The sequence below is a fragment of the Apis florea genome, unplaced genomic scaffold (assembly GCF_048593485.1).
Source record: "Apis florea isolate Af1SG1 unplaced genomic scaffold, ASM4859348v1 contig_3793_pilon, whole genome shotgun sequence".
NCBI classification, from domain to species: domain Eukaryota; kingdom Metazoa; phylum Arthropoda; class Insecta; order Hymenoptera; family Apidae; genus Apis; species Apis florea.
Genome location: NW_028256856.1, coordinates 1,730,202 through 1,743,795, shown reverse-complemented (window position 1 = coordinate 1,743,795; position 13,594 = coordinate 1,730,202). Strand labels below are relative to the sequence as shown.

At 36.4% G+C, this 13,594-nt stretch overlaps 1 protein-coding gene across 7 annotated transcripts in view; it reads right to left on the bottom strand.

The window, feature by feature from the left end:
* Positions 1 to 5,211: 5,211 nt before the first annotated feature.
* Positions 5,212 to 13,594, bottom strand: part of dysc (whirlin protein dyschronic) — a 94,527-nt gene continuing 86,144 nt past the window's right edge. For all 7 annotated transcript variants that reach the window (XM_086915771.1, XM_086915769.1, XM_086915772.1 and 4 more), the window contains one exon: positions 5,212 to 13,528. In XM_086915771.1, the coding sequence (XP_086771897.1) occupies positions 13,386 to 13,528 (143 nt within the window). In that variant the 3' untranslated portion in view covers positions 5,212 to 13,385. The remainder of the gene's footprint in view (positions 13,529 to 13,594) is intronic.

The following is a 13,594-nucleotide window of genomic DNA, read 5'->3' as shown; positions in this document are numbered from 1 at the left end:
TTTCAACTCTAGTAATTGGTCAACAACTATGCAACATTTCAAGATATATTTTGTATATGTCGATAAAATTTCAACAATTTTTTCCCCTCTACGCTTCTTTGCTTTTCTCGATTCTTCGTGATTTATTTTAAGTAACAAGTTGAAGAAAGTTCTCTTCTTTATTTCAGTGATAGGCAGTTATCGATAGTTATTTTATAAGTAAAAGTTTGAATTCCAAGAGTCAAGTATAAATAGAGAGAGCTGGGATGAAAGTATAAAAATATTTTTCAAGAAAACAAACTGTCTGATAAAGTATAGACAAGGTATAACAGGTTTCGAGATATCACAGATCCTAAATCTTTCAAAGCTGTCAATACCTTTAAATTATATATACTTGTTTACATCAAACTTTTACATTTCAACGTATACTTATCCACCTAAATTACCTTAATTATTTCACTGCACTACTCGATCATTCCATTTTTATCACCTTAAATTTTTCAACATTCTTTTAAACAATAAATCCAACAAATCAAGTCTACTGTACAAAAGTAAAATTTCATCGTTACCAAAAAAGATATTCTCTCTCTCTCTCTCTCTCTCTCTCTCTCTCTCTTTCTCCCTCTCAACGATATAAAAATCCGTATAGTTCTTTGTTCAAATCGAAACGACACAATCCTCTTCAATTCTCCATGTTCATTTCGTCTGGGAGACATCCGTTATCTGGACAACCACCGCTCCAGACGAGCCACCGCGATTGTCTTACCTCATAGGTAAACGTGCAGGGCCTTCTTCCTCCTATTGTCGAAGAAGTGGCTTCCAGAAGTGTCGAGGAGCCCCTTCTGCACGCGATTGGCCCATTGTCCGTGGCACGTGCGTTCACCTCCTGTGCATCTGCGCCGTCCCAGGAAGTTTCTTTTCCACGGATGTACACCGGTTGTCATCGATCCTCCCCTTTCATCGTTCGTAAATCAAGCAAGGAGGAGATTCTATAACCGTGAACCAGGAAGCGCGATACAGCATCTGCCGCCACGTGAAGACGATCGTTAGACGGATGAGGAACGCACTGGAGGCGGTAACGCGTGATTTATTTGTTGAAAGCTGTAAGGCGAGGAATGCTTGCGCTTGCTTGTTCAACTTGTTCAAATGATCGTGTAAAAGGGGGTAATGTGGTCGAATTTTTGAATGATATGCGAGATCGAGGATTGAGAAATGTGAAATTTTCAGTGGATTGAGCGTTTAAAAATTGTTGACATTGTGCAAGTTTTGATTATTCTTTTTTTTTTTTATTCGAATGTATGATTTCAGAAAAATGAGAATTTTTGAATATATAATATATATTTTTAAAAGTTTTTATTTTTCTCTTACGTTTTATTTTGTAAGTATATTTATATATTTTTGCCCTCCTATATTAACATCCTTCTCGATTCTTAATTTTCGTACACAATGATCATCGAGTGATATATTAACGCGGTGAATTAGACGCACGGTCTCCTAGGCAATTCCCTAGCGAAACGAAAAAAATCGCATCCGGTCTGACGTGCAGTCACGTGCAACCCTGTGGTCTTTTCCACCCCAAGCCACCCCTTGGAATGGGGCACACAGCCCTTAGGGCACGCGCTGTTAAAATTATAGCGACATGTGCGACTAGTCACGGCTCGTTTGATACGCAAATTCTAAGGAAAGTTTAGTAAAATTGGATCTTTAATTCACATATTTCGTATTTTCATATTTTAACACGGCAATCGAACCGAAACATCCTGTAAGCATCGTTCTAATGAAGAGGGGTCAAACTATAGGAAAATAGCCACTTCATCGTGATTAATGAATTTTGTATCGAATCGATCTTCCGTTACTAATTCTGTTATTAATCGAAAATTAATAGTTTTATATATAATAATAATTATAATTAATATATTTGATGAAAACTTAGCAAAATTCTATTTTCATTCCTTTTTTAAATGGATCCTGTAAAATTAACTATTGATCATTAAATTTGTAATCTTCTTACAATTTTTTTAAGAGGATTAAGCATAAAATATTCTATTAGAAAATGTAAAACTTCAGATTGGTCGATGAAAGAAAATAAAAATTTCCATAGATAATTACCACGTAAAAAGATACAAGAAGGATTTGCATGCATGATTAACTTATTCAAATTCGCCACGATTTAATCCGATTCGAGGATCCCAAACCGATTTAATTCCCTTATCCCCTCCAGATCTCTGTAATTTTGCAAAAATCTATTTTTAACAATGTTGAATAGAAATAGAAAATGATTAAAAATTAATTCCACGAAAAATTTGCATTATTAATATCGTTCCTCGTATCGATACCAAAAATCCTATCCTTCAACAACGATCAATCTTGCTAAATATATCCTCGTTAAGCAATATTCGGTTGATAACGCGATATCCAACACTTCCTCCATACAGTATTCACGATCAACAACGAGGTTTCGTCCATTTTGAAACGCTACAACCACTCTACCACTCTGTTACTTCTCTCTCCGCTATCGATTCTTTATTCAACGATGTATAATTTAGTAGTTCCAAATAAATAGCATATTTTCACGGAGCATCTTATGCCACAATGTGGTTGAATGATTTAACCGTGTAGTTTCACAAAGACAGAAAGATTAGACTGCAACCCCTTTGGAGATTCCTAATGAGATTACACATCACGTGTATCCTACGAATATCGTATTGCGTAAGACATGTTCGTTTTTTAGTGATAGTGATGCACATTACGATTATATAAATCGAAAAGAGAAGTCTCATATGGATGATATTTTAATATGTTATTGTTGTTTGCATTTTGTTGCAACGATCTTGCAAGGATGAATTATTCTTATTCTTAGCTAAAAGAGGAATTTTGTATCTTCATAATTTTTTCTCTGTACCATCGATGAAATTTTGATTCAATAAAAAAAATGAAGAAAATATAAATTGATACATCAATTTTTGAACCAAAAATTGTTTAAATTTTAATCGTAAGAATTTTTCATTTTTTTTTTTTTTTTTTTTTTTAAATTATTTCTTACTCGACAGATAGAATGGTCTTTGTAAAAAGTGTCAAGTTTATTTTATTTTTATCTGCGTTTTTTATATGTTCTTTTAATCATATATAATATAACATGCGATAAGAATACGTTATACAAAGATCAAAAAATTAAATAATTTTTTTTTTTTTTACGTCCTTTTTCCAAAAGTTCGTTCAACTAAAATATTATTGAGTTTTGTGATATTCCAATTATTTTTGAATCGAATGTGATGACTCATTTATTTAGAATACAATCGCAATCCTGTTGAAGTGGATAAAACAATTGTTTGAATTGAAACTCGTTTTTGACTGCATCGTTTTTCATTATTTATATAGCATGAAAAACTAAAGATTTGTAGAAACTGTATTTATTGGTTGGCACGTGTACTTTTTAATTTCATCTGCAAATTTAAAATTTTGTAATTAAACATTTATTTATTTATTATTAATTAAAAAAATCTTCATTTACATACCTTGAAGAAAAAGCATATTTTGTTAATGACTGCACACTTCAACATTTTTTTGAAAAATTTACTCAAAGAACTTGTGTACAAAAAAAATTAAGATTGAAAACTTGATAATTTTAAGTTTAAATAACAAAAAGTGATATTTCCATTCTTTCTCAAATAGAAAAAAATTTTCCTGCAACAAACAGTTTATAATGAATTAGATATTAGATGATTATTAATAAAAAAATTAATTCTTCAAATTAAATAATAATTATTGTATAATTTAAAATTATATTATATCATTAATATATTATAATTTATTTTTGATTTTAACAAATTTTAACAAATTTATAATTTATTTTGGAATCGATACGCGATCTTAAATAATACCACATCTATAATTAAGCGTCAAAACAAATATAGACAAAGAAAGAAAATAATGGAAGAAGGATAGGAATAAGTTAAAAATTGTAATACAACGCCATCTCTAGAGTGTCTCAAATGAAACAAATTGAAAGACAGTAAACAGTGGGAGAAAGATAGAAATAGTAAGAATTGACTGTGAGCGCCATCTATTGAGCGCTACAAATATTTACTTATAATTATCGATTTACTCATAAGATAACTTCTATAATGACGTGCACGTTTACGTCATCCGCCATACGATAGGACGTTTTTCGTGACGCGAACCCCCACGTCATCCGCCATACGATAGGACGTTTTTCGTGACGCGAACCCCCACGTCATCCGCCATACGATAGGACGTTTTTCGTGACGCGAACCCCCACGTCATCCGCCATACGATAGGACGTTTTTCGTGACGCGAACCCCCACGTCATCCGCCATACGATAGGACGTTTTTCGTGACGCGAACCCCCACGTCATCCGCCATACGATAGGACGTTTTTTATGACGCGACTCCCACGTCATCCGCCATACGATAGGACGTTTTTCGTGACGCGACTCCCACGTCATCCGCCATACGATAGGACGTTTTTCGTGACGCGACTCCCACGTCATCCGCCATACGATAGGACGTTTTTCGTGACGCGAACCCCCACGTCATCCGCCATACGATAGGACGTTTTTCGTGACGCGACTCCCACGTCATCCGCCATACGATAGGACGTTTTTCGTGACGCGACCCCCACGTCATCCGCCATACGATAGGACGTTTTTCGTGACGCGACTCCCACGTCATCCGCCATACGATAGGACGTTTTTCGTGACGCGAACCCTCACGTCATCCGCCATACGATAGGACGTTTTGTAAATGTTTAATGTGATATTTTTAAATGCTCGGGAGATGGCGCTAATAGTCAATTCTTACTCTATCTCTGTCCTTCTTTTACTATTTGCTGTCCTTTCTATCTGTTTTATTTGCGGCACTCTGAAGATGGCGCTGATTTCAATATTTTTACCTTATATCTATCCTTCTTTCGTTATTTCTTTTCCTTATAATTCCTTATAATTTGCTCCGCAAAATTTATGCATTCAAGAGACAGCTTTTGCATCTGATTAATCTTTATTGTCTTCTTTTCCTTACTTATTGATTAAAAATCTTAATAATGCCTATTTATATAACAATTAGATACAACTTTCATGCATTGTAGCTATATATCAGCGATCTAATTACCTAAGTTCACAGGAAGAAAGAAAATTGGATAATAAAAGATGGAAAAAATATAAATCGATAACATATGAAATATAGAAAGAAAATGAAAAATGAAGAATTCATAAATATTCATACCTCTCGTGGTGAACGTTTTTATTCAATTACAATAATAATCGCCATCGTCGCGGTAAAGGGTGTTATCAAGAATAATAATAATAATAATAATAATAATATAATAGCAATAAAAGTAATAATAGTATTTACGATCGCAATTATATTATATGCAATGATTTATTGAATTATAACGAGACGCAAAAAGAAGAATCGACAGGCGATGATTATCAATCATGCACGCGACATCCAATGACGATAATAATAATGATAATAACAATAATGAACAATAACAATCGAACGAACAAAGCATCAGCGATATAACAATAATTAAACAATATGTTCGCGCGCGTTGCACTCGGAGAAACGATGAATTTTCTTTGTTTCTTTACATTTATTCTACACGTGTTTGTGATTGTATCGTGTGTGTAGTATATACTCACGTATAACGCATACAGGGTGTAAAAAATCGAACAACAATCCTTTTTTTCTATCCTATAAAAGTTAAACAAAATTCTGGTTATATATATGTTTCTAGAAAGATTAGAAAAGATTCGAAGAATAATCTAATTTACCTCTTACTTTATTTAAAGCCAATAATAAGAAAAGTTTAGAAAAAAACATTTCTTCTAACTCTATCCACAAATGACATAAGAAAAAATCTAAAAAAAAAAAACTGTTATTTAACAGATTCAACATCTATTTCATTTTCTAAAGTGAAAATTTAAAGAAAAAAAATTTATTGGGACGATTAAAATTAATGTTTTAAGCAAATTTATAGCAGAATCTTTTTTCTTCTATTCCAGAATGAAAGAAAGAAAGAAAGCGAACCTAGAAATCTAATTTTTCCTGCAACATGATTGCACAACGAGGAATCCGATAAGATCGTTCGAACATATTTCTTTTACACCCTGTATACTTCTAATGTATCAATGTATACATGTTACTGGTGTAACAATTTCATCCATACGATCTCCTCTCTATCTCCGTTCCACGACGATGAGCGTATTAATCGATGGTTCGTTAATTAACGCGACGTGCTTCGTCGTTTTCATCCATTGGAACGTGGTTCGTTTCTGTCTTTTTTTGTGTGTTTCACATTTCTGTGTGTATGTACGTGTGTTTGTATGTATGCATGCGAATTGTTCTCTCTCTTTACAATACGTGTCGGCTAAAGGTGTACGAAATCGGCTGCAAAAAGGATGATCTATGAAACGCGGTATGAACGAGCGGTTTGCTTATGTACAGAGTGTTCCTTGAAACGTTACGAGTACAGTTACATCTGATTTACAATTCGATCAGCGATTTTATCCGCCAAAGACCACAGTCGATTCGTTTCTGCGACACGCCTCGATAATTCTCGCCTCGCGAATCCTGTGCGCTCCTTGGCACGTCTTCTTGTTTTCCATTTTCTCGCACGTTTCACGACCATTTGTTGCGAGGGTGTGTACGAAGCTTAAGCTAGAAAGATCCACGCGAATTACTCGATTGTCGATCGAGTTTTCACACTCGCCTGGTACCGTGAATGCGAGCTTCCGTTTTTTTTTTTTCACGATTAATTTTATTCCGACGACAAAAAGGAATTTTCCTCCGTTTAAGAAAGTGTTTAGAGAAAGTGTTTTTATTCTTGAATTTTTAAATTCTTCTATAACTTTTTACAACTTTATCTAGAATTTACCTTTCATATATGTTTCATATTCCTGGATTTCTAAGTTTCCAATTCCAAATTTTTCTGCTTTCGTCGAATCGAATATAAATCTATATTTCTCAAGCTTCGACGTAAAAATAATTTCTTATCGAATTAAATCCGATATTTGTATAATTTTTAATCTCTCTAGAAAATCTATTATTTTTCAACTTGTGAAACTATCTTCCTCTAAACAATATCCATCCCTAGACATTTCTAAGAAATCAATTTCCCATTTTTCGATTTTTGCCTCGTCGGAATCGGCCGCAAGAAAGAGGAAATCGCGTTTCGAACGCAGTCACGTGCTTCCTCTCCCGTTCGAAATCCGTGTCTCACCTTTCATCACGTGATCAGATCTCCATCATCGGTTCAGAGGATCGATTTCAATGCTCGCCCGCACTCACGGTTCCACGGCCGATCGAGAAAAAGCAAGTTTGCGGATGGTGAACGTGCGAAAGCTGAACAGGTTTAACGTGGTACGAGTCCGTGTATTTCTCGTTTCGTTTCTCTCTCTCTCTCTCTCTCTCTCTCTCTCTCGTTCGCTCTCTCTCTCTCTCTCTCTCTCTCTCGCTTTCTTTCTTTGTTTCTGTTTGTTCGTTGAAAAAATAAATCGCTCTTTTCTAGATTACGCTGTTTCTTCTTCTGTGCCGCGCGACTCGCGATTTCGCAACACGCGCAATTTTTTTGTGACAGGCCCTCATCGGAGCCAACGCTATTATTTTAAATAATGTAGGGTTCTCGTGGACGCGACCCAGTCTCGTCTAAAGTTCTCCTCTAATCGATACACCTACGATCTATCGCGACTGGTTTTGCTTTCGATTGCTTTCTTGCTTCCCCTTCGAGATCTTCTAATTGATTCGAATCGATTGCCGACTAATTGTCTCGTGGCTTGTTCGCCCCAAGCGTTGTTGGGGACGTTATCTGAATCTTTGGAAGTAATTTTCTTTTATCCGTAGTGACTCTAAATTGCATACAATTATACGTGTAATTTTATTCATACGGAGACTAGTTGAATTCTTTTTGTAAAAAGAAGAAAAGAATAATTAAGGGATCGTTTTGTATCGAGCAGTGTGTAATTCTCAAGTAATATTTTTATTATTAATCATCTATGAAAATGATCGAAAATGTTGATATCAGACTCGTAATACAGCAATAATCGTTTTCCTCGAGATAAAAAAATCAATTCCAATTATTCAAACAACGTTTCTCAATTCTAACTCTTTGTCAAACTAGACGGAAGAAGCAATAAATCGAAGATCGAATATCTTGGACAGAAAGAAAATATCGAAGTGGCGAGAAGACTATGCGGAGACATCAACGCTGGATCAAGCGCGAACGCTCGATCTGTGTTTTATCGGAAATCGGTAACGAAACCGATTTTCCCTGAGAATAAAATCGTCGTCGTTAAAATTGTGACGAATCAATCGTCGTCACTCGATTAATTCGATTTTTCGTTTACATTAAATCATGATCGCGCATCTCCAAGTTCGTTCCATCAAAATTTATTCGTCGAATCAAATAAGGAAAAAAAAAAAAAGAAAGTCGATAGATAATTCTGAATCGATACTCGATGCGTAGACAGATCGATAGATCGTGGAATCGAAGGGGAATCACGATGGTGTTCGTTGATACCTGCTGTATTCTGCCTTTCTCTTTCGCTGCTCTTTTTCGAGAATTGGAAAGCGATTAACCGAGAGCGACAGTCTGTTTTCCTTGAAACACGTACGTTCGAAACTTCCGTCTGCCAGACGGATAAAGGGAACTTGGGAGTGGAAAAATAGCTAGCGACGATGCTGTTTTCTCTTCTTGCCTCGATGGGATCGGAGGGAGGGATCAGCGAGCATGAAGCGTACGTCGTGCAAGATAATCGTAGCCGTTAAATGTACGTGGTAATTGCAACAGTTTGGCAGTCTTTAAACGATAAACGTTTCCATTTCCATTCTGGTTTTTGATATATTCCGTTGTAATTCGATGAAAAAACTTACCGATAACGTGTTCTCGATTGAAAGTATCAATTTATCGGATACGAAATAAAAAAAAAAAAAAAAAAGAAAGAAAGACGATAGTCTTTCGAAGTTTCTTATCTCTAAATTTAGAAGAATTTCAATAAAGAAGCTTGGAGAATTCTTTTTAATCGGAGAGCCACTTGTTATTCACGAGAAGGAAAACAACCTCGACAAATCCTTTCCTTTAAGGAACCAATAACATCGTGTCAATAATTTTCGCAAGAGGATTCATAGCAAACGATTTTAGAACATTCGGGCGTGCATCGAACAACGCTCCTCGTCTCGAATCGAGACCGATAAAGAACCAGTTTTTCCCACTTTTCTGTTTTACATAACTCCTCGAGCAGAAATATAATCAATGTCGCATCGGATCGTTAAGCAAAATCGAAAGATCGAAAAAAATCGCTGGTTCCTCGTTTCGTTTCGCGTTGATCGAGTCGAGAGAAGTTGAAGCGAGATTTTCCTCGATCGGTTCGCTTTCACGAAACCATTCTTTTCCTTTATTCGCGTTTCTTCTTCTCGTTTCTTCAAAGAGGCGGTAAGGCATTGTCGGATATGTCAGCTGAGATCTTCGAATCGCTCCGGTGAGTTGCGTTTACATCGAAGGCTTTTTACAAAAATATCATCCCCTTTCTTCTTTTCGCGCCCCACTTTCCATGATCTTCCCATGATCTTTCATCTTTATCTTACTCTTTTTTTAATACAATTGTGATAGAGTCGACTACTGTTTCGCCGTTCTTTTTTTTTTATTTTTTTTTTTTATTTCTTCTTTGTTCTTTTTTTTTTTTTTTTTTTTCAGGGACTGCTGCGTTAGAAAAATTCGCTTCGAAAACAGGAAGAAACATTAATACACGAGGTATCTTTTTTAGTTTTGTCTGTACGCTTACTCGAAAAGCAGCCGGCCGCGTTTACTGTCCATCTTTTTTTTTTTTTCTTTTTTTATTCTTCCTCGTTTGTCGTTCTTACAGTCGTCTCGGGACAGCGGTACAATTGCACTTTTGTTTGTGTGCTAGAAAATAACGAAGAAAACAAATCAAGTGCACATCAGCGACGAAACACTTTTTTTTTTTTTTCTTTTTCGAATTGTTTCTTCTTTGCTTGTGTTCTTCACGCGTGATGATTCCAATCTACGATCGTTTACACAATTTTCCTGACTTTTATGCCGTGTTTCTTCTTCCTTCTCTTTTTTATCTCTTGTCACTCTTTGGCACATTTACCGGAACACGTTGTACACGCGTCCAGATACATCATCGTTTGGAAACGTTCTTCTCTCGGTTAATACACCAAGGATTAAAAAATTCAATGTATTTTTTTCCCTTCGAGTCAAACGTTTAAGAACGGTTAACGTTATTTCCATTTAACGATTATATTCTTATATGGTTTACATTATGAAAATCTTTCATTGAAAATCAAAATTTTAATCTTGGAATTACAAAGAATCAAGATAGAACAATCTTTTTCCAGGAGCTTTCAGAAGTTAAATAACGTGCCATTCGTAAATAACACTATGAAAAATTGGAAAGAAACCCTTTTCTTCGATCGTGATTTTAAATTTTCGATTTTCGAACACGAATCTTTGAATCACCGATGCTTCTCGTTTCCCCTCATCGGCCCGCCTTCCCATTCGGCTGTTCGGCTTACACATACGCGATAATAACTATTTAAGCTTATTTTTTCGCGATTTTTTTCTTTTTTACTTCTTTTTACTTCCTTTTTATCTTTTTTTTTTTTTTTTTTATCTTTTTTTTCCTCTTTAAAAGCGAGCAAAATCGCGGACGATCATCGGTATTCGATAAAACGACTCGTGGACTCGTCGATGTTTTCAACTTATACACACTACTATCAGTAAAATTACATTTAACTTGGTAACAGGTAGATATATTAAACAAGACGTATAACCATTTACTTTTACAACAACGTTCGCTACGTTTATACTCACGAAATTGATAATTATTAATACTACTACTCGTTTATGTAAATGTAATTATTGCGGTAACAATTACGTTATTTAAATAGTTGGCGAAACACGTTCGTCGATATTAACAAACCAGTTCCTGAAACTGATCTTCCTTTTTTCTTTTTTTTCTTTTTTCTTTTTTTTTCCTTTTTTTTTTTTTTTTTTGTTTTCTATCGTATAGGAAATCAAACTTTCTACTTAATTTGAAATTTAATTCTACTTTCTTCCCTTTTCCATTAACGCGAACCACGTATTGAATTCTACTTTCTTGTTATTCAATAAAAGGAGCGAAATAAAATTCCATCTCTAAGGAATAAATCATTTTCATCTTAAGATAGATAGAAAAAGAGTTATAATATTTAAATAAATGAAATTAATAGGGGAACCGCTCTACTAACTCGCACAAGTAATAAATTATCTTCCTCCGTTTTTCCAATTTAGCGATCGTGAAATCAACGTGATCGTGCGCCACGATTCGAAAAATTCGAAATACATTCGGGTACAATAAAGATGATACAAATTGCGTCATTTAGAAAATCCTCTTCCTTCCCTCCCTCGTGTCTATATGATTTCATCGTAAAAAATGTCCAAACGACGCGAGAATCCACGGACCGAAGTGAAAAAGCGTGAAATATTCTTTGTATGAAAAATACAAGTGTGTTCGAGTTTTCCGAGCGTGGAGCACGAATAGAAAGGATCGTCGCTTTCAACAGCAATTTCCACTATGCGATCCACTGTGCGAAGCAACGATTATCTCGTTGCGAATGATAATTCGTGGAAATCTTTCTTTTCTCTTCCCTCTCGACCACGACTCAATAAGAAATTTTTGACAAATTTTTGCCGCGATCGTCCGCGACCCCTCGAAAATTCGAACGACCAGGCTCATTGCTAAGTACGCGTTGTCTATTTTTTCTTTTTTTTTTTCTATCTTTTTTTTTTTTCTTTTAATTCGTTGAAAATATTATCGCAATTATTCTTAGCAGAATCTTCTCTCTTCTTTTTCCTTCTGCGCGCTCTTCACGACACCTCACCTCGCGCGGCGAGCGAGGTGCGATCGGGTAGGTACAAGTTTGCAATTCCACTACAACAGTCAATAATATTATCGTATATAATATATATGTGTATCGTATATAATATATTTTGTTAAGCCTCAACAATTCCCAATAATAAGTCTATGTTTAGTCTCTGCCTCTCCTCGATTCGGATTTTTGTCGATTTTGTTCCTCGATCTTTGCATGCAACGCCGTTGCCTCTTGATTTACTTTCATTTACTAACGCTTATCTAGGTTATGTGCAAAAATAGAGTTTCGGGCATCTGTAGTCGAAGGTTCTAACAGGCTTAAAATTTAAGATTCGAAATAAATTATTTTTAATTTATGAGAGCTTGAAATTTGAGACAATAGCACCAAATATACATACATACATACATACATACATACATACATATATATATGTATATATACACATGGATCCGCTTGAAATTACATTCTTTTCTTTTCTCGACACCGATTGTCATCACCGCCGCTAAGTAAGCCAGCCGAGGAATTCGATCGACGAAAATCCTGACCGACGACACAGTCCAGGTAGGATCTTCGATAACGTATTTTAGTCAACAGTGAACCACCGTGTCTCACGTGTCTCTCATATCATCGTGGCACGTGAAAACGTTTCTTCGTGATCGTGTTCTGTTTCGAGCATAATCCGTAGCACAAGTTCGTAGCACTCGTAGGATCCCACTGATGGTACCTCGTACTCGCGAACCTTTCCGTCTCTGGTAGAGTCTCTGAGATTGAATCTCGTTAGGATCATTAATTTATTTAAGGGTATCATAATTAATATATACGCGAAACAATCCCTAACAGTTTGGCACAGTCGATCTTCCGTCTCCCTCATGTAACGTTGTCCTCGCACTCGTAGCGTCTTTAGCGTTTATAATAGATCTCGTCTTCGATCGTATATTTCTTTTGTACTCGTGTTTCGTTTCGTCTCCTTCGGATCTTCCGCGTCTCTTTATTTCTCGTCGCATGATTCTCGTCTCATCAGAGCCGGCTCTCGTTACAGCTTCATGGGTAAAGAGTTTAGAAGCTTTCGGTGCCGGTTAAATTCGAAGGCTCGTCAACAAAGAGAGGCGAATCACGACAACGTGGACGATCACGCCACCCAACATCTTCTTTCTGCCCCCCCCCTTGTGGCTCGTTTCTTTCCCTTCCCTTTTCCCATTTCTCTTGTTTTCTTCCTCAAGAATTCCCACCACCAAGGCCAGGTTCGATTTAGCACCCGACTGAGAGCTCGACCGTCGAATCGAGAGCGTTCGATGAAGATGAAGAGCAAGCTCGTCCTCCTCTCGTCGATTTCTCTTCGTTTCGGGTCGTTGTCGATCGATGACGAGCTCGATGATCGATTTCCCGGTCCATCATCATCATCGATCTCTTCAGCTTCTTATGACGGTTCAGCGTCGACCACGCTCCAATTGTGTCGCGGGCCGAGCTCTGGTCAGGTTGGGCTACGGTGGTTCCGGCTCGGAGGTGGGAGATTCCTGCTACGCCTCCAGGAATATCAGGGCTGTCGGCTTCGGCTCCAGGTTGCTCTTCTTCGCCTCGACTACCAGGAACTCGATCTCGTTGCGATCGCGCCTCGCGAACGACTCCGCGATCAGTCTTGCTACCTCCTGATGATGGAGACCTGTCGTGGAGAGACACATCGGATCGATCGGATTTCTAATTTTAATTTTATACCGCGTTGGATCGA